Consider the following 21,328-nt stretch of genomic DNA (forward strand, 5'->3'; position numbering starts at 1 on the left):
TTCTCTGTTAAGTCTCAGTACTGATATTGCTGTTTGTCGAAAACACAAAATGGAAAACCCATCTGAAGACCTACAATCCACTCAGTTTGAATATGAAATGTACACTATCGCTCAAAAGTTTTAGAACACTTACTCATTCAAGGGTTTTTCTTTATTTTTACAATTTTTTTACATTGTAGAATAATAGTGAAGACATCAAAACTATGAAATAACACATGGAATCATGTAGTAACCAAAAAAGTGTTAAATCAAAATATATTTGAGATTCTTGATGACACCTTGATGACAGCTTTGCACACTCTTGGCATTCTCTCAACCAGCTTCACCTGGAATGCTTTTCCAACAGTCTTGAAGGAGTTCCCATATATGCTGAGCACTTGTTGGCTGCTTTTCCTTCACTCTACGGCCCGGTCCGACTCATCCCAAACCATCTCAAATTGGTTGAGGTCGGGGGATTGTGGAGGCTAGGTCATCTGATGCAGCTCTCATTGGTAAAATAGCCCTTAGACAGCCTGGAGGTGTGTTGGGTCATAGCCCTTTTGAAAAACAAATGATAGTCCTACTAAGCCCAAACCAGATGGGATGGCGTATCGCTGCAGAATGCTGTGGTAGACATGCTGGTTAAGTGTGCCTTGAATTCTAAATAAATCACAGACAGTGTCACCAGCAAAGCACCATAACACCTCCTCCATGCTTCACGGTGGGAAATACACATGCAGAGATCATCCGTTCACCCACACCGCGTCTCACAAAGACCTGGCGGTTGGAACCAAAAATCTCCAATTTGAACTCCAGACAAAAGGACACATTTCCACCGGTCTAATGTCCATTGCTTGTGTTTCTTGGCCCAAGCATGTCTCTTCTTCTTATTGGTGTCCTTTAGTAGTGGTTTCTTTGCAGCTATTCGACCATGAAGGCCTGATTCACACAGTCTCCTCTGAACAGTTGATGTTGAGATGTGTCTGTTACTTGAACTCTGTGAAGCATTTATTTGGGCTGCAATTTCTGAGTCTGGTAACTCTAATGAACTTATCCTCTTCAGCAGAGGTAACTCTGGGTCTCCCATTCCTGTGGCGGTCCTCATGAGAGCCAGTTTCATCGAGAGCCAGTTTCATCATAGCGCTTGATGGTTTTTGCGACTGCACTTGAAGAAACGTTCCATATTGACCTTCATGTCTTAAAAAGTAATGATGGACTGTCGTTTCTCTTTGCTTATTTGAGCTGTTCTTGCCATAATATGGACTTGGGTCTTTTACCAAATAGGGCTATCTTATGTATACCCCCCCCCCCCCTACCTTGTCACAACACAACTTTTTGGCTCAAACGCATTAAGGAAAGAAATTCCACAAATTAACTTTTAACAAGGCACACCTGTTAATTGAAATGCATTCCAGGTGACTACCTCATGAAGCTGGTTGAGAGAATGCCAAGAGTGTGCAAAGCTGTCATCAAGGCAAAGGGTGGCTATGTGAACCTCAAATATAAAATATATTTTGATTTCTTTAACACTTTTTTGGTTACTACATGATTGCATATGTGTTATTTCATAGTTTTGATGTCTTCACTATTATTCTACAATGTAGAAAATAGTAAAAATAAAGAAAAACCCTTGAATGAGTAGGTGTTCTAAAACCTTTGACCGGTAGTGTACATTAATTTGATGAGGTGATCAACGTGTAAAATGTAAACCAAACAAATGCATGCTGGAAACCATGAATGAAGCTTACTTAGGCCGGGATTCAGTGAGATCGCGGGTTATAGGCGTTGAGGCTTTTAAAGACAATATCGAATTGAGCCAACATATGCAGCGTTTACCGTGAATGGGATCTCCGCAAACGTGGGAACATTGCCTTTAAAAGCCTGAATCCTCAGAATGAATCCTCGCCGTAGTTTCAAAAAGACAACCTCAAAACCCTTCGTCAACAGGGTCGAGGACAGACAAACTATGAATTCAGACCCAATAATTAGACGATATACACAGTGTACAAAACATTAAGGACACCTTCCTAATATTGAGTTGCACCCACCCTTTTGCACTCAGAACAGCCTCAATTCATCGGGCATGGACTCTACAAGGTGTCGAAAGTATTCCACAGGAATGCTGGCCCATGTTGACTCCAATGCTTCCCACAGTTGTCAAGTTAGCTGGATGTCCTTTGGGTGTTGGACCATTCTTGATGCAAACGGGAAACTGTTGAGCGTTAAAAACCCAGCAGCGTTGCAGTTCTTGACACAAACTGGTGCGCCTGGCACCTACTACCATACCCCGTTCAAAGGCACTTCAATCTTTTGTCTTGCCCATTCAACCTCTGAATGGCACACATACACAATCCATGTCTCAATTGTCTCAGGGCTTAAAAATCCTTATTTACCCTGTCTCCTCCCCTTCATCTACACTGATTGAAGTGGATTTAACAAGTGACAATAAAGGATCAAAGCTTTCACCTGGTCAGTCTATGTCATGGAAAGAGCAGGTGTCAATGTTTTGTACACTCAGTGTGCATTCAAATACACACAATGACCTACACCACAGTATCTTCAGTGGACACCTCCATGTCTTCCACAGTACCAATGTCCTCTGTTACACTGTGTTGTCCCTCAGTGGAGACTGTCTGTGTCTCAGTCTCCAGTTCTGATGTCTGCACTGTAACACACTCCTGCTCAGAGATAGGGGCACACTGCCTCCTCAGGATCCGCAATGGCTGTCATCTCTGAACCAGGCCCAGCTTCCGAATCTGAAGCCAGGATGGTTTGTGACACTGCAGTTTCCAGCACAGGTGGGGTCGAAATAGTGGAGGTCTCCGTAACGGAAACTGGGGCAAACATGGCGCCGGGGACAGAGAGACACGAGAGAGACACGGTCTGGATAGGGAGGGGACCGGAGGACGACGAGGAAACAGGGATGGAGTGAGACACCATGACAGGGATAGAGGACACGGAGAAGGGGACAGAGACAGTGGATCCATCCAGAGAGATGACACCGGCCCCGTCTGTATTGGCGATGGGAAGGTGGGTCCCTGCCGGAATCTCTGTCTGGATGACCGTAAACCCACCCAGGGTGGTGTGGCTGACCAGAGTGATGGTCCCTGGGTCGCCCCAGTTGGCTGAAAGGGTGATGGGCTCACCAGGTACCAACATGGCCCCCTCCTGGAGCCTACCTCCAGCTCCACTCTCCCCCTCCACCTCTCCAACCACTACATTCTCTACTTTAACCTTCCTACCAGGGCATCTGGGTTTCTTAGTCTTTACCTCCATGTTGTCCTTCAGGACCACCAGGTAGTTCTTCCATGGAGTGTTTTGGTCGTGAGTCTGTGGATTGAAGAGCACGTCTTCAGGCTTTTGCAGCACAGATTAATGTCTCCAAAATAACTTATTACACTTATAATAATTCTACTTATTATGTTAGTATGAAAACTAGAAGGTGTAGTAACGTACCATGGTGTCTGTGTACGGTGGACTAGTGTAGTAACGTACCATTGTGTGTCTGCGTACAGTGGACTAGTGTAGTAACGTACCATTGTGTCTGTGTACGGTGGACTAGTGTAGTAACGTACCATTGTGTGTCTGCGTACAGTGGACTAGTGTTGTAACGTACCATTGTGGACTAGTGTAGTAACGTACCATGGTGTCTGTGTACGGTGGACTAGTGTAGTAACGTACCATGTTGTCTGTAACGGTGGACTAGTGTAATAACGTACCACTGTGTGTCTGCGTACAGTGAACTAGTGTAGTAACATACCATGGTTTGTCTGCGTACAGTGGACTAGTGTAGTAACGTACCATGGTGTGTCTGCGTACAGTGGACTAGTGTAGTAAAGTACCATTGTGTCTGTGTACGGTGGACTAGTGTAGTAACGTACCATGGTGTCTGTGTACGGTGGACTAGTGTAGTAACGTACCATTGTGTGTCTGCGTACAGTGGACTAGTGTAGTAACGTACCATGGTGTCTGTGTACAGTGGACTAGTGTAGTAACGTACCATTGTGTGTCTGCGTACAGTGGACTACTGTAGTAACGTACCATGGTGTCTGCGTACGGTAGACTAGTGTAGTAACGTACCATGGTGTGTCTGTGTATGGTGGACTAGTGTAGTAACGTACCATGGTGTCTGTGTACGGTGGACTAGTGTAGTAACGTACCATGTTGTCTGTAACGGTGGACTAGTGTAATAACGTACCATTGTGTGTCTGCGTACAGTGAAATAGTGTAGTAACGTACCATGGTGTGTCTGCGTACAGTGGACTAGTGTAGTAACGTACCATGGTGTGTCTGCGTACAGTGGACTAGTGTAGTAACGTACCATTGTGTCTGTGTACGGTGGACTAGTGTAGTAACGTACCATGGTGTCTGTGTACGGTGGACTAGTGTAGTAACGTACCATTGTGTGTCTGCGTACAGTGGACTAGTGTAGTAACGTACCATGGTGTCTGTGTACGGTGGACTAGTGTAGTAACGTACCATTGTATCTGTGTACGGTGGACTAGTGTAGTAACGTACCATGGTGTCTGTGTACGGTGGACTAGTGTAGTAACGTACCATGGTGTCTGTGAACTGTGGACTAGTGTAGTCACGTACCATTGTGTGTCTGTGTACGGTGGACTAGTGTAGTAACGTACCATGGTGTCTGTAACGGTGGACTAGTGTAATAACGTACCATTGTGTGTCTGCGTACAGTGAACTAGTGTAGTAACATACCATGGTGTCTGTGTACGGTAGACTAGTGTAGTAACATACCATGGTGTCTGTGTACAGTGGACTAGTGTAGTAACGTACCATTGTGTCTGTGTACGGTGGACTAGTGTAGTAACGTACCATGGTGTCTGCGTACAGTGGACTAGTGTAATAATGTACCATTGTGTGACTGCGTACAGTGAACTAGTGTAGTAACGTACCATGGTGTCTGTGTACGGTAGACTAGTGTAGTAACATACCATGGTGTCTGTAGACGGTGGACTAGTGTAGTAATGTACCATGGTGTCTGTGAACTGTGGACTAGTGTAGTCACGTACCATTGTGTGTCTGTGTACGGTGGACTAGTGTAGTAACGTACCATGGTGTCTGTGTACGGTGGACTAGTGTAGTAACGTACCATGGTGTCTGTAACGGTGGACTAGTGTAATAACGTACCATTGTGTGTCTGCGTACAGTGAACTAGTGTAGTAACATACCATGGTGTCTGTGTACGGTAGACTAGTGTAGTAACATACCATGGTGTCTGTGTACGGTGGACTAGTGTAGTAACGTACCATGGTGTCTGTGTACAGTGGATTAGTGTAGTAACGTACCATTGTGTGTCTGTGTACGGTGGACTAGTGTAGTAACGTACCATTGTGTGTCTGTGTACGGTGGACTAGTGTAGTAACATACCATTGTGTCTGCGTACAGTGGACTAGTGTAGTAACGTACCATTGTGTCTGTGTACGGTGGACTAGTGTAGTAACGTACCATGGTGTCTGCGTACAGTGGACTAGTGTAGTAACGTACCATTGTGTGTCTGCGTACAGTGGACTAGTGAAGTAACGTACCATGGTGTCTGTGTACGGTGGACTAGTGTAGTAACGTACCATGGGGTGTCTGTGTACGGTGGACTAGTGAAGTAACGTACCATGGTGTCTGTGTACAGTAGACTAGTGTAGTAACGTACCATGGTGTGTCTGCGTACAGTGGACTAGTGTAGTAACGTACCATTGTGTGTCTGCGTACAGTGGACTAGTGAAGTAACGTACCATGGTGTCTGTGTACGGTGGACTAGTGTAGTAATGTACCATTGTGTGTCTGCGTACAGTGGACTAGTGTAGTAACGTACCATGGTGTGTCTGTGTACGGTGGGCTAGTGTAGTAACGTACCATGGTGTCTGTGTACGGTGGACTAGTGTAGTAACGTACCATTGTGACTGTGTACGGTGGACTAGTGTAGTAACGTACCATTGTGTCTGTGTACAGTGGACTAGTTTAGTAACGTACCATGGTGTCTGCGTACAGTGGACTAGTGTAGTAACGTACCATTGTGTGTCTGCGTACAGTGGACTAGTGTAGTAACGTACCATTGTGTGTCTGCGTACAGTGGACTAGTGTAGTAACGTACCATTGTGTGTCTGTGTACGGTGGACTAGTGTAGTAACGTACCATGGTGTCTGCGTACGGTGGACTAGTGTAGTAACGTACCATTGTGTGTCTGTGTACGGTGGACAAGTCTAGTAACGTACCATTGTGTATGTGTACGGTGGACTAGTGTAGTAACTTACCATTGTGTGTCTGCGTACAGTGGACTAGTGTAGTAACGTACCATGGTGTGTCTGCGTACAGTGGACTAGTGTAGTAAAGTACCATTGTGTCTGTGTACGGTGGACTAGTGTAGTAACGTACCATGGTGTCTGTGTACGGTGGACTAGTGTAGTAACGTACCATTGTGTGTCTGCGTACAGTGGACTAGTGTAGTAACGTACCATGGTGTCTGTGTACAGTGGACTAGTGTAGTAACGTACCATTGTGTGTCTGCGTACAGTGGACTACTGTAGTAACGTACCATGGTGTCTGCGTACGGTAGACTAGTGTAGTAACGTACCATGGTGTGTCTGTGTATGGTGGACTAGTGTAGTAACGTACCATGGTGTCTGTGTACGGTGGACTAGTGTAGTAACGTACCATGTTGTCTGTAACGGTGGACTAGTGTAATAACGTACCATTGTGTGTCTGCGTACAGTGGACTAGTGTAGTAACGTACCATGGTGTGTCTGCGTACAGTGGACTAGTGTAGTAACGTACCATTGTGTCTGTGTACGGTGGACTAGTGTAGTAACGTACCATGGTGTCTGTGTACGGTGGACTAGTGTAGTAACGTACCATTGTGTGTCTGCGTACAGTGGACTAGTGTAGTAACGTACCATGGTGTCTGTGTACGGTGGACTAGTGTAGTAACGTACCATTGTATCTGTGTACGGTGGACTAGTGTAGTAACGTACCATGGTGTCTGTGTACGGTGGACTAGTGTAGTAACGTACCATGGTGTCTGTGAACTGTGGACTAGTGTAGTCACGTACCATTGTGTGTCTGTGTACGGTGGACTAGTGTAGTAACGTACCATGGTGTCTGTGTACTGTGGACTAGTGTAGTAACGTACCATTGTGTGTCTGCGTACGGTGGACTAGTGTAGTAACGTACCATGGTGTCTGTGAACTGTGGACTAGTGTAGTAGCACGTACCATTGTGTGTCTGTGTACGGTGGACTAGTGTAGTAACGTACCATGGTGTCTGTGTACTGTGGACTAGTGTAGTAACGTACCATGGTGTCTGTAACGGTGGACTAGTGTAATAACGTACCATTGTGTGTCTGCGTACAGTGAACTAGTGTAGTAACATACCATGGTGTCTGTGTACGGTGGACTAGTGTAGTAACGTACCATGGTGTCTGTAACGGTGGACTAGTGTAATAACGTACCATTGTGTGTCTGCGTACAGTGAACTAGTGTAGTAACATACCATGGTGTCTGTGTATGGTAGACTAGTGTAGTAACATACCATGGTGTCTGTGTACGGTGGACTAGTGTAGTAACGTACCAAGGTGTCTGTGTACAGTGGATTAGTGTAGTAACGTACCATTGTGTCTGTGTACAGTGGACTAGTGTAGTAACGTACTATTGTGTGTCTGCGTACAGTGGACTACTGTAGTAACGTACCATGGTGTCTGCGTACGGTAGACTAGTGTAGTAACGTACCATGGTGTGTCTGTGTATGGTGGACTAGTGTAGTAACGTACCATGGTGTCTGTGTACGGTGGACTAGTGTAGTAACGTACCATGTTGTCTGTAACGGTGGACTAGTGTAATAACGTACCATTGTGTGTCTGCGTACAGTGGACTAGTGTAGTAACGTACCATGGTGTGTCTGCGTACAGTGGACTAGTGTAGTAACGTACCATTGTGTCTGTGTACGGTGGACTAGTGTAGTAACGTACCATGGTGTCTGTGTACGGTGGACTAGTGTAGTAACGTACCATTGTGTGTCTGCGTACAGTGGACTAGTGTAGTAACGTACCATGGTGTCTGTGTACGGTGGACTAGTGTAGTAACGTACCATTGTATCTGTGTACGGTGGACTAGTGTAGTAACGTACCATGGTGTCTGTGTACGGTGGACTAGTGTAGTAACGTACCATGGTGTCTGTGAACTGTGGACTAGTGTAGTCACGTACCATTGTGTGTCTGTGTACGGTGGACTAGTGTAGTAACGTACCATGGTGTCTGTGTACTGTGGACTAGTGTAGTAACGTACCATGGTGTCTGTAACGGTGGACTAGTGTAATAACGTACCATTGTGTGTCTGCGTACAGTGAACTAGTGTAGTAACATACCATGGTGTCTGTGTACGGTAGACTAGTGTAGTAACATACCATGGTGTCTGTGTACAGTGGACTAGTGTAGTAACGTACCATTGTGTCTGTGTACGGTGGACTAGTGTAGTAACGTTACCATGGTGTCTGCGTACAGTGGACTAGTGTAATAATGTACCATTGTGTGACTGCGTACAGTGAACTAGTGTAGTAACGTACCATGGTGTCTGTGTACGGTAGACTAGTGTAGTAACATACCATGGTGTCTGTAGACGGTGGACTAGTGTAGTAATGTACCATGGTGTCTGTGAACTGTGGACTAGTGTAGTCACGTACCATTGTGTGTCTGTGTACGGTGGACTAGTGTAGTAACGTACCATGGTGTCTGTGTACGGTGGACTAGTGTAGTAACGTACCATGGTGTCTGTAACGGTGGACTAGTGTAATAACGTACCATTGTGTGTCTGCGTACAGTGAACTAGTGTAGTAACATACCATGGTGTCTGTGTATGGTAGACTAGTGTAGTAACATACCATGGTGTCTGTGTACGGTGGACTAGTGTAGTAACGTACCAAGGTGTCTGTGTACAGTGGATTAGTGTAGTAACGTACCATTGTGTGTCTGTGTACGGTGGACTAGTGTAGTAACGTACCATTGTGTGTCTGTGTACGGTGGACTAGTGTAGTAACATACCATTGTGTCTGCGTACAGTGGACTAGTGTAGTAACATACCATTGTGTCTGTGTACGGTGGACTAGTGTAGTAACGTACCATGGTGTCTGCGTACAGTGGACTAGTGTAGTAACGTACCATTGTGTGTCTGCGTACAGTGGACTAGTGAAGTAACGTACCATGGTGTCTGTGTACGGTGGACTAGTGTAGTAACGTACCATGGGGTGTCTGTGTACGGTGGACTAGTGAAGTAACGTACCATGGTGTCTGTGTACAGTAGACTAGTGTAGTAACGTACCATGGTGTGTCTGCGTACAGTGGACTAGTGTAGTAACGTACCATTGTGTGTCTGCGTACAGTGGACTAGTGAAGTAACGTACCATGGTGTCTGTGTACGGTGGACTAGTGTAGTAATGTACCATTGTGTGTCTGCGTACAGTGGACTAGTGTAGTAACGTACCATGGTGTGTCTGTGTACGGTGGGCTAGTGTAGTAACGTACCATGGTGTCTGTGTACGGTGGACTAGTGTAGTAACGTACCATTGTGACTGTGTACGGTGGACTAGTGTAGTACGTACCATTGTGTCTGTGTACAGTGGACTAGTTTAGTAACGTACCATGGTGTCTGCGTACAGTGGACTAGTGTAGTAACGTACCATTGTGTGTCTGCGTACAGTGGACTAGTGTAGTAACGTACCATTGTGTGTCTGCGTACAGTGGACTAGTGTAGTAACGTACCATTGTGTGTCTGTGTACGGTGGACTAGTGTAGTAACGTACCATGGTGTCTGCGTACGGTGGACTAGTGTAGTAACGTACCATTGTGTGTCTGTGTACGGTGGACAAGTCTAGTAACGTACCATTGTGTATGTGTACGGTAGACTAGTGTAGTAACTTACCATTGTGTGTCTGCGTACAGTGGACTAGTGTAGTAACATACCATTGTGTCTGTGTACGGTGGACTAGTATAGTAACGTACCATGGTGTCTGTGTACGGTGGACTAGTGTAGTAACGTACCATGTTGTCTGTAACGGTGGACTAGTGTAATAACGTACCACTGTGTGTCTGCGTACAGTGAACTAGTGTAGTAACATACCATGGTTTGTCTGCGTACAGTGGACTAGTGTAGCAACGTACCATGGTGTGTCTGCGTACAGTGGACTAGTGTAGTAACGTACCATTGTGTCTGTGTACGGTGGACTAGTGTAGTAACGTACCATGGTGTCTGTGTACGGTGGACTAGTGTAGTAACGTACCATTGTGTGTCTGCGTACAGTGGACTAGTGTGTAACGTACCATGGTGTCTGTGTACAGTGGACTAGTGTAGTAACGTACCATTGTGTGTCTGCGTACAGTGGACTACTGTAGTAACGTACCATGGTGTCTGCGTACGGTAGACTAGTGTAGTAACGTACCATGGTGTGTCTGTGTATGGTGGACTAGTGTAGTAACGTACCATGGTGTCTGTGTACGGTGGACTAGTGTAGTAATGTACCATGTTGTCTGTAACGGTGGACTAGTGTAATAACGTACCATTGTGTGTCTGCGTACAGTGAAATAGTGTAGTAACGTACCATGGTGTGTCTGCGTACAGTGGACTAGTGTAGTAACGTACCATGGTGTGTCTGCGTACAGTGGACTAGTGTAGTAACGTACCATTGTGTCTGTGTACGGTGGACTAGTGTAGTAACGTACCATGGTGTCTGTGTGCACGGTGGACTAGTGTAGTAACGTACCATTGTGTGTCTGCGTACAGTGGACTAGTGTAGTAACGTACCATGGTGTCTGTGTACGGTGGACTAGTGTAGTAACGTACCATTGTATCTGTGTACGGTGTACTAGTGTAGTAACGTACCATGGTGTCTGTGTACGGTGGACTAGTGTAGTAACGTACCATTGTGTCTGTGTACGGTGGACTAGTGTAGTAACGTACCATTGTGTGTCTGTGTATGGTGGACTAGTGTAGTAACGTACCATGGTGTCTGCGTACGGTGGACTAGTGTAGTAACGTACCATGGTGTCTGTGTACGGTGGACTAGTGTAGTAACGTCCCATTGTGTGTCTGCGTACAGTGGACTAGTGTAGTAACGTACCATGGTGTCTGTGTACGGTGGACTAGTGTAGTAACGTACCATTGTGTCTGTGTACGGTGGACTAGTGTAGTAACGTACCATTGTGTGTCAGTGTACGGTGGACTAGTGTAGTAACGTACCATGGTGTCTGCGAACGGTGGACTAGTGTAGTAACGTACCATGGTGTCTGCGTACGGTGGACTAGTGTAGTAACGTACCATGGTGTCTGCGTACAGTGGACTAGTGTAGTAATGTACCATTGTGTGTCTGCGTACAGTGGACTAGTGTAGTAACGTACCATGGTGTGTCTGTGTACTGTGGACTAGTGTAGTAACGTACCATGGTGTGTCTGCGTACAGTGGACTAGTGTAGTAACGTACCATTGTGTCTGTGTACGGTGGACTAGTGTAGTAACGTACCATGGTGTCTGCGTACGGTGGACTAGTGTAGTAACGTACCATGGTGTCTGCGTACAGTGGACTAGTGTAGTAACGTACCATGGTGTCTGTGTACGGTGGACTAGTGTAGTAACGTACCATTGTGTCTGTGTACGGTGGACTAGTGTAGTAACATACAATTGTGTGTCTGCGTACAGTGGACTAGTGTAGTAACGTACCATTGTGTATGTGTACAGTGGACTAGCGTAGTAACATACCATGGTTTGTCTGCGTACAGTGGACTAGTGTAGTAACGTACCATGGTGTGTCTGCGTACAGTGGACTAGTGTAGTAACGTACCATTGTGTCTGTGTACGGTGGACTAGTGTAGTAACGTACCATGGTGTCTGTGTACGGTGGACAAGTCTAGTAACGTACCATTGTGTATGTGTACGGTGGACTAGTGTAGTAACTTACCATTGTGTGTCTGCGTACAGTGGACTAGTGTAGTAACATACCATTGTGTCTGTGTACGGTGGACTAGTATAGTAACGTACCATGGTGTCTGTGTACGGTGGACTAGTGTAGTAACGTACCATGTTGTCTGTAACGGTGGACTAGTGTAATAACGTACCACTGTGTGTCTGCGTACAGTGAACTAGTGTAGTAACATACCATGGTTTGTCTGCGTACAGTGGACTAGTGTAGTAACGTACCATGGTGTGTCTGCGTACAGTGGACTAGTGTAGTAACGTACCATTGTGTCTGTGTACGGTGGACTAGTGTAGTAACGTACCATGGTGTCTGTGTACGGTGGACTAGTTTAGTAACGTACCATTGTGTGTCTGCGTACAGTGGACTAGTGTAGTAACGTACCATGGTGTCTGTGTACAGTGGACTAGTGTAGTAACGTACCATTGTGTGTCTGCGTACAGTGGACTACTGTAGTAACGTACCATGGTGTCTGCGTACGGTAGACTAGTGTAGTAACGTACCATGGTGTGTCTGTGTATGGTGGACTAGTGTAGTAACGTACCATGGTGTCTGTGTACGGTGGACTAGTGTAGTAACGTACCATGTTGTCTGTAACGGTGGACTAGTGTAATAACGTACCATTGTGTGTCTGCGTACAGTGAAATAGTGTAGTAACGTACCATGGTGTGTCTGCGTACAGTGGACTAGTGTAGTAACGTACCATGGTGTGCCTGCGTACAGTGGACTAGTGTAGTAACGTACCATTGTGTCTGTGTACGGTGGACTAGTGTAGTAACGTACCATGGTGTCTGTGTACGGTGGACTAGTGTAGTAACGTACCATTGTGTGTCTGCGTACAGTGGACTAGTGTAGTAACGTACCATGGTGTCTGTGTACGGTGGACTAGTGTAGTAACGTACCATTGTATCTGTGTACGGTGGACTAGTGTAGTAACGTACCATGGTGTCTGTGTACGGTGGACTAGTGTAGTAACGTACCATTGTGTCTGTGTACGGTGGACTAGTGTAGTAACGTACCATTGTGTGTCTGTGTATGGTGGATTAGTGTGGTAACGTACCATGGTGTCTGCGTACGGTGGACTAGTGTAGTAACGTACCATGGTGTCTGTGTACGGTGGACTAGTGTAGTAACGTCCCATTGTGTGTCTGCGTACAGTGGACTAGTGTAGTAACGTACCATGGTGTCTGTGTACGGTGGACTAGTGTAGTAACGTACCATTGTGTCTGTGTACGGTGGACTAGTGTAGTAACGTACCATTGTGTGTCAGTGTACGGTGGACTAGTGTAGTAACGTACCATGGTGTCTGCGAACGGTGGACTAGTGTAGTAACGTACCATGGTGTCTGCGTACGGTGGACTAGTGTAGTAACGTACCATGGTGTCTGCGTACAGTGGACTAGTGTAGTAACGTACCATTGTGTGTCTGCGTACAGTGGACTAGTGTAGTAACGTACCATGGTGTGTCTGTGTACTGTGGACTAGTGTAGTAACGTACCATGGTGTGTCTGCGTACAGTGGACTAGTGTAGTAACGTACCATTGTGTCTGTGTACGGTGGACTAGTGTAGTAACGTACCATGGTGTCTGCGTACGGTGGACTAGTGTAGTAACGTACCATGGTGTCTGCGTACAGTGGACTAGTGTAGTAACGTACCATTGTGTGTCTGCGTACAGTGGACTAGTGTAGTAACGTACCATGGTGTCTGTGTACGGTGGACTAGTGTAGTAACGTACCATTGTGTCTGTGTACGGTGGACTAGTGTAGTAACATACAATTGGGTGTCTGCGTACAGTGGACTAGTGTAGTAACGTACCATTGTGTATGTGTACAGTGGACTAGCGTAGTAACATACCATGGTTTGTCTGCGTACAGTGGACTAGTGTAGTAACGTACCATGGTGTGTCTGCGTACAGTGGACTAGTGTAGTAACGTACCATTGTGTCTGTGTACGGTGGACTAGTGTAGTAACGTACCATGGTGTCTGTGTACGGTGGACTAGTGTAGTAACGTACCATTGTGTGTCTGCGTACAGTGGACTAGTGTAGTAACGTACCATTGTGTATGTGTACAGTGGACTAGCGTAGTAACATACCATGGTTTGTCTGCGTACAGTGGACTAGTGTAGTAACGTACCATGGTGTGTCTGCGTACAGTGGACTAGTGAAGTAACGTACCATGGTGTCTGTGTACGGTGGACTAGTGTAGTAACGTACCATGGGGTGTCTGTGTACGGTGGACTAGTGAAGTAACGTACCATGGTGTCTGTGTACAGTAGACTAGTGTAGTAACGTACCATGGTGTGTCTGCGTACAGTGGACTAGTGTAGTAACGTACCATTGTGTGTCTGCGTACAGTGGACTAGTGTAGTAACGTACCATGGTGTCTGTGTACGGTGGACTAGTGTAGTAATGTACCATTGTGTGTCTGCGTACAGTGGACTAGTGTAGTAACGTACCATGGTGTGTCTGTGTACGGTGGCTAGTGTAGTAACGTACCATGGTGTCTGTGTACGGTGGACTAGTGTAGTAACGTACCATTGTGTCTGTGTACGGTGGACTAGTGTAGTAACGTACCATTGTGTCTGTGTACAGTGGACTAGTTTAGTAACGTACCATGGTGTCTGCGTACAGTGGACTAGTGTAGTAACGTACCATTGTGTGTCTGCGTACAGTGGACTAGTGTAGTAACGTACCATTGTGTGTCTGCGTACAGTGGACTAGTGTAGTAACGTACCATTGTGTGTCTGTGTACGGTGGACTAGTGTAGTAACGTACCATGGTGTCTGCGTACGGTGGACTAGTGTAGTAACGTACCATTGTGTGTCTGTGTACGGTGGACAAGTCTAGTAACGTACCATTGTGTATGTGTACGGTGGACTAGTGTAGTAACTTACCATTGTGTGTCTGCGTACAGTGGACTAGTGTAGTAACATACCATTGTGTCTGTGTACGGTGGACTAGTATAGTAACGTACCATGGTGTCTGTGTACGGTGGACTAGTGTAGTGACGTACCATGTTGTCTGTAACGGTGGACTAGTGTAATAACGTACCACTGTGTGTCTGCGTACAGTGAACTAGTGTAGTAACATACCATGGTTTGTCTGCGTACAGTGGACTAGTGTAGTAACGTACCATGGTGTATGTGTACGGTAGACTAGTGTAGTAACTTACCATTGTGTGTCTGCGTACAGTGGACTAGTGTAGTAACGTACCATGGTGTCTGCGTACGGTGGACTAGTGTAGTAACGTACCATGGTGTCTGCGTACAGTGGACTAGTGTAGTAACGTACCATTGTGTGTCTGCGTACAGTGGACTAGTGTAGTAACGTACCATGGTGTCTGTGTACGGTGGACTAGTGTAGTAACGTACCATTGTGTCTGTGTACGGTGGACTAGTGTAGTAACGTACCATTGTGTGTCTGCGTATAGTGGACTAGTGTAGTAACGTACCATGGTGTCTGTGTACAGTGGACTAGCGTAGTAACGTACCATGGTTTGTCTGCGTACGGTGGACTAGTGTAGTAACGTACCATGGTGTGTCTGCGTACGGTGGACTAGTGTAGTAACGTACCATTGTGTCTGTGTACGGTGGACTAGTGTAGTAACGTACCATTGTGTGTCTGCGTACAGTGGACTAGTGTAGTAACGTACCATGGTGTCTGTGTACGGTGGACTAGTGTAGTAACGTACCATTGTGTCTGTGTACGGTGGACTAGTGTAGTAACGTACCATTGTGTGTCTGCGTACAGTGGACTAGTGTAGTAACGTACCATTGTGTCTGTGTACGGTGGACTAGCGTAGTAACGTACCATGGTGTGTCTGCGTACGGTGGACTAGTGTAGTAACGTACCATGGTGTCTGCGTACGGTGGACTAGTGTAGTAACGTACCATTGTGTCTGTGTACGGTGGACTAGTGTAGTAACGATTACCATGGTGTCTGTGTACGGTGGACTAGTGTAGTAACATACCATTGGGTGTCTGCGTACAGTGGACTAGTGTAGTAACGTACCATTGTGTCTGTGTACAGTGGACTAGTGTAGTAACGTACCATGTTGTCTGCGTACAGTGGACTAGTGTAGTAACGTACCATTGTGTGTCTGCGTACGGTGGACTAGTGTAGTAACGTACCATGGTGTCTGTGTACGGTGGACTAGTGTAGTAACGTACCATGGGGTGTCTGTGTACGGTGGACTAGTGAAGTAACGTACCATGGTGTCTGTGTACAGTGGACTAGTGTAGTAACGTACCATGGTGTGTCTGCGTACAGTGGACTAGTGTAGTAACGTACCATTGTGTGTCTGCGTACAGTGGACTAGTGTAGTAACGTACCATGGTGTCTGTGTACGGTGGACTAGTGTAGTAACGTACCATTGTGTGTCTGCGTACAGTGGACTAGTGTAGTAACGTACCATGGTGTGTCTGTGTACGGTGGGCTAGTGTAGTAACGTACCATGGTGTCTGCGTACGGTGGACTAGTGTAGTAACGTACCATTGTGACTGTGTACGGTGGACTAGTGTAGTAACGTACCATTGTGTCTGTGTACAGTGGACTAGTTTAGTAACGTACCATGGTGTGTCTGTGTACTGTGGACTAGTGTAGTAACGTACCATGGTGTGTCTGCGTACAGTGGACTAGTGTAGTAACGTACCATTGTGTGTCTGCGTACAGTGGACTAGTGTAGTAACGTACCATTGTGTGTCTGTGTACGGTGGACTAGTGTAGTAACGTACCATGGTGTCTGCGTACGGTGGACTAGTGTAGTAACGTACCATTGTGTGTCTGTGTACGGTGGACAAGTCTAGTAACGTACCATTGTGTATGTGTACGGTGGACTAGTGTAGTAACTTACCATTGTGTGTCTGCGTACAGTGGACTAGTGTAGTAACATACCATTGTGTCTGTGTACGGTGGACTAGTATAGTAACGTACCATGGTGTCTGTGTACGGTGGACTAGTGTAGTAACGTACCATGTTGTCTGTAACGGTGGACTAGTGTAATAACGTACCACTGTGTGTCTGCGTACAGTGAACTAGTGTAGTAACATACCATGGTTTGTCTGCGTACAGTGGACTAGTGTAGTAACGTACCATGGTGTGTCTGCGTACAGTGGACTAGTGTAGTAACGTACCATTGTGTCTGTGTACGGTGGACTAGTGTAGTAACGTACCATGGTGTCTGTGTACGGTGGACTAGTGTAGTAACGTACCATTGTGTGTCTGCGTACAGTGGACTAGTGTAGTAACGTACCATGGTGTCTGTGTACAGTGGACTAGTGTAGTAACGTACCATTGTGTGTCTGCGTACAGTGGACTACTGTAGTAACGTACCATGGTGTCTGCGTACGGTAGACTAGTGTAGTAACGTACCATGGTGTGTCTGTGTATGGTGGACTAGTGTAGTAACGTACCATGGTGTCTGTGTACGGTGGACTAGTGTAGTAACGTACCATGTTGTCTGTAACGGTGGACTAGTGTAATAACGTACCATTGTGTGTCTGCGTACAGTGAAATAGTGTAGTAACGTACCATGGTGTGTCTGCGTACAGTGGACTAGTGTAGTAACGTACCATGGTGTGTCTGCGTACAGTGGACTAGTGTAGTAACGTACCATTGTGTCTGTGTACGGTGGACTAGTGTAGTAACGTACCATGGTGTCTGTGTACGGTGGACTAGTGTAGTAACGTACCATTGTGTGTCTGCGTACAGTGGACTAGTGTAGTAACGTACCATGGTGTCTGTGTACGGTGGACTAGTGTAGTAACGTACCATTGTATCTGTGTACGGTGGACTAGTGTAGTAACGTACCATGGTGTCTGTGTACGGTGGACTAGTGTAGTAACGTACCATTGTGTCTGTGTACGGTGGACTAGTGTAGTAACGTACCATTGTGTGTCTGTGTATGGTGGACTAGTGTAGTAACGTACCATGGTGTCTGCGTACGGTGGACTAGTGTAGTAACGTACCATGGTGTCTGTGTACGGTGGACTAGTGTAGTAACGTCCCATTGTGTGTCTGCGTACAGTGGACTAGTGTAGTAACGTACCATGGTGTCTGTGTACGGTGGACTAGTGTAGTAACGTACCATTGTGTCTGTGTACGGTGGACTAGTGTAGTAACGTACCATTGTGTGTCAGTGTACGGTGGACTAGTGTAGTAACGTACCATGGTGTCTGCGAACGGTGGACTAGTGTAGTAACGTACCATGGTGTCTGCGTACGGTGGACTAGTGTAGTAACGTACCATGGTGTCTGCGTACAGTGGACTAGTGTAGTAACGTACCATTGTGTGTCTGCGTACAGTGGACTAGTGTAGTAACGTACCATGGTGTGTCTGTGTACTGTGGACTAGTGTAGTAACGTACCATGGTGTGTCTGCGTACAGTGGACTAGTGTAGTAACGTACCATTGTGTCTGTGTACGGTGGACTAGTGTAGTAACGTACCATGGTGTCTGCGTACGGTGGACTAGTGTAGTAACGTACCATGGTGTCTGCGTACAGTGGACTAGTGTAGTAACGTACCATGGTGTCTGTGTACGGTGGACTAGTGTAGTAACGTACCATTGTGTCTGTGTACGGTGGACTAGTGTAGTAACATACAATTGTGTGTCTGCGTACAGTGGACTAGTGTAGTAACGTACCATTGTGTATGTGTACAGTGGACTAGCGTAGTAACATACCATGGTTTGTCTGCGTACAGTGGACTAGTGTAGTAACGTACCATGGTGTGTCTGCGTACAGTGGACTAGTGTAGTAACGTACCATTGTGTCTGTGTACGGTGGACTAGTGTAGTAACGTACCATGGTGTCTGTGTACGGTGGACAAGTCTAGTAACGTACCATTGTGTATGTGTACGGTGGACTAGTGTAGTAACTTACCATTGTGTGTCTGCGTACAGTGGACTAGTGTAGTAACGTACCATTGTGTCTGTGTACGGTGGACTAGTGTAGTAACGTACCATGGTGTCTGTGTACGGTGGACTAGTATAGTAACGTACCATGGTGTCTGTGTACGGTGGACTAGTGTAATAACGTACCACTGTGTGTCTGCATACAGTGAACTAGTGTAGTAACATACCATGGTTTGTCTGCGTACAGTGGACTAGTGTAGTAACGTACCATGGTGTGTCTGCGTACAGTGGACTAGTGTAGTAACGTACCATTGTGTCTGTGTACGGTGGACTAGTGTAGTAACGTACCATGGTGTCTGTGTACGGTGGACTAGTGTAGTAACGTACCATTGTGTGTCTGCGTACAGTGGACTAGTGTAGTAACGTACCATGGTGTCTGTGTACAGTGGACTAGTGTAGTAACGTACCATTGTGTGTCTGCGTACAGTGGACTACTGTAGTAACGTACCATGGTGTCTGCGTACGGTAGACTAGTGTAGTAACGTACCATGGTGTGTCTGTGTATGGTGGACTAGTGTAGTAACGTACCATGGTGTCTGTGTACGGTGGACTAGTGTAGTAACGTACCATGTTGTCTGTAACGGTGGACTAGTGTAATAACGTACCATTGTGTGTCTGCGTACAGTGAAATAGTGTAGTAACGTACCATGGTGTGTCTGCGTACAGTGGACTAGTGTAGTAACGTACCATGGTGTGCCTGCGTACAGTGGACTAGTGTAGTAACGTACCATTGTGTCTGTGTACGGTGGACTAGTGTAGTAACGTACCATGGTGTCTGTGTACGGTGGACTAGTGTAGTAACGTACCATTGTGTGTCTGCGTACAGTGGACTAGTGTAGTAACGTACCATGGTGTCTGTGTACGGTGGACTAGTGTAGTAACGCATCTACCATGGTGTCTGTGTACGGTGGACTAGTGTAGTAATGTACCATTGTGTCTGCGTACAGTGGACTAGTGTAGTAACGTACCATTGTGTGTCTGTGTACGGTGGACTAGTGTAGTAACGTACCATGGTGTGCTGCGTACAGTGGACTAGTGTATTAACGTACCATTGTGTCTGTGGTACGGTGGACTAGTGTAGTAACGTACCATGTGTGTCTGCGTACAGTGGACTAGTGTAGTAACGTACCATGGTGTCTGTGTACGGTGGACTAGTGTAGTAACGTACCATTGTGTCTGTGTACGGTGGACTAGTGTAGTAACGTACCATGTGTGTCTGTGTACGGTGGACTAGTGTAGTAACGTACCATTGGTGTCTGCGTACGGTGGACTAGTGTAGTAACGTACCATGGTGTCTGTGTACGGTGGACTAGTGTAGTAACGTACCATGGTGTCTGCGTACAGTGGACTAGTGTAGTAACGTACCATTGTGTGTCTGCGTACAGTGGACTAGTGTAGTAACGTACCATGGTGTCTGTGTACAGTGGACTAGTGTAGTAACGTACCATGGTGTGTCTGCGTACAGTGGACTAGTGTAGTAACGTACCATTGTGTCTGTGTACGGTGGACTAGTGTAGTAACGTACCATGGTGTCTGCGTACGGTGGACTAGTGTAGTAACGTACCATGTGTGTCTGTGTACAGTGGACTAGTGTAGTAACGTACCATGGTGTGTCTGCGTACAGTGGACTAGTGTAGTAACGTACCATTGTGTGTCTGTGTACGGTGGACTAGTGTAGTAACGTACCATGGTGTCTGTGTACGGTGGACTAGTGTAGTAACGTACCATTGTGTGTCTGCGTACAGTGGACTAGTGTAGTAACGTACCATGGTGTCTGCGTACGGTGGACTAGTGTAGTAACGTACCATGGTGTGCTGCGTACGGTGGACTAGTGTAGTAACGTACCATGGTGTCTGTGTACGGTGGACTAGTGTAGTAACGTACCATTGTGTGTCTGCGTAACGGTGGACTAGTGTAGTAACGTACCATGGTGTCTGTGTACGGTGGACTAGTGTAGTAACGTACCATTGTGTGTCTGCGTACAGTGGACTAGTGTAGTAACGTACCATGGTGTGCTCGCGCACAGTGGACTAGTGTAGTAACGTACCATGTGTGTCTGCGTAACGGTGGACTAGTGTAGTAACGTACCATTGTGTCTGTGTACGGTGGACTAGTGTAGTAACGTACCATTGTGTGTCTGCGTACAGTGGACTAGTGTAGTAACGTACCATGGTGTGCTGCGTACGGTGGACTAGTGTAGTAACGTACCATTGTATCTGTGTACGGTGGACTAGTGTAGTAACGTACCATGGTGTCTGTGTACGGTGGACTAGTGTAGTAACGTACCATTGTGTGTCTGCGTACAGTGGACTAGTGTAGTAACGTACCATTGTGTGTCTGTGTACGGTGGACTAGTGTAGTAACGTACCATGGTGTCTGTGTACGGTGGACTAGTGTAGTAACGTACCATGGTGTCTGTGTACGGTGGACTAGTGTAGTAACGTCCCATTGTGTGTCTGCGTACAGTGGACTAG

The 21,328-nt window shown here is 46.4% G+C and overlaps 1 protein-coding gene across 2 annotated transcripts in view; it reads right to left on the bottom strand.

The window, feature by feature from the left end:
• Positions 1-2,428: 2,428 nt before the first annotated feature.
• The window catches only part of LOC121548719 (GDNF-inducible zinc finger protein 1), a 32,096-nt gene continuing 13,196 nt past the window's right edge, over positions 2,429-21,328 (bottom strand). For both annotated transcript variants that reach the window (XM_041860256.2, XM_045210075.1), the window contains one exon: positions 2,429-3,309. In XM_041860256.2, coding sequence (XP_041716190.1) covers positions 2,662-3,309 — 648 coding nt within the window. In that variant the 3' untranslated portion in view covers positions 2,429-2,661. The remainder of the gene's footprint in view (positions 3,310-21,328) is intronic.

Source organism: Coregonus clupeaformis, chromosome 33 (assembly GCF_020615455.1).
Source record: "Coregonus clupeaformis isolate EN_2021a chromosome 33, ASM2061545v1, whole genome shotgun sequence".
In the NCBI taxonomy this organism is placed as follows: Eukaryota; Metazoa; Chordata; class Actinopteri; order Salmoniformes; family Salmonidae; genus Coregonus; species Coregonus clupeaformis.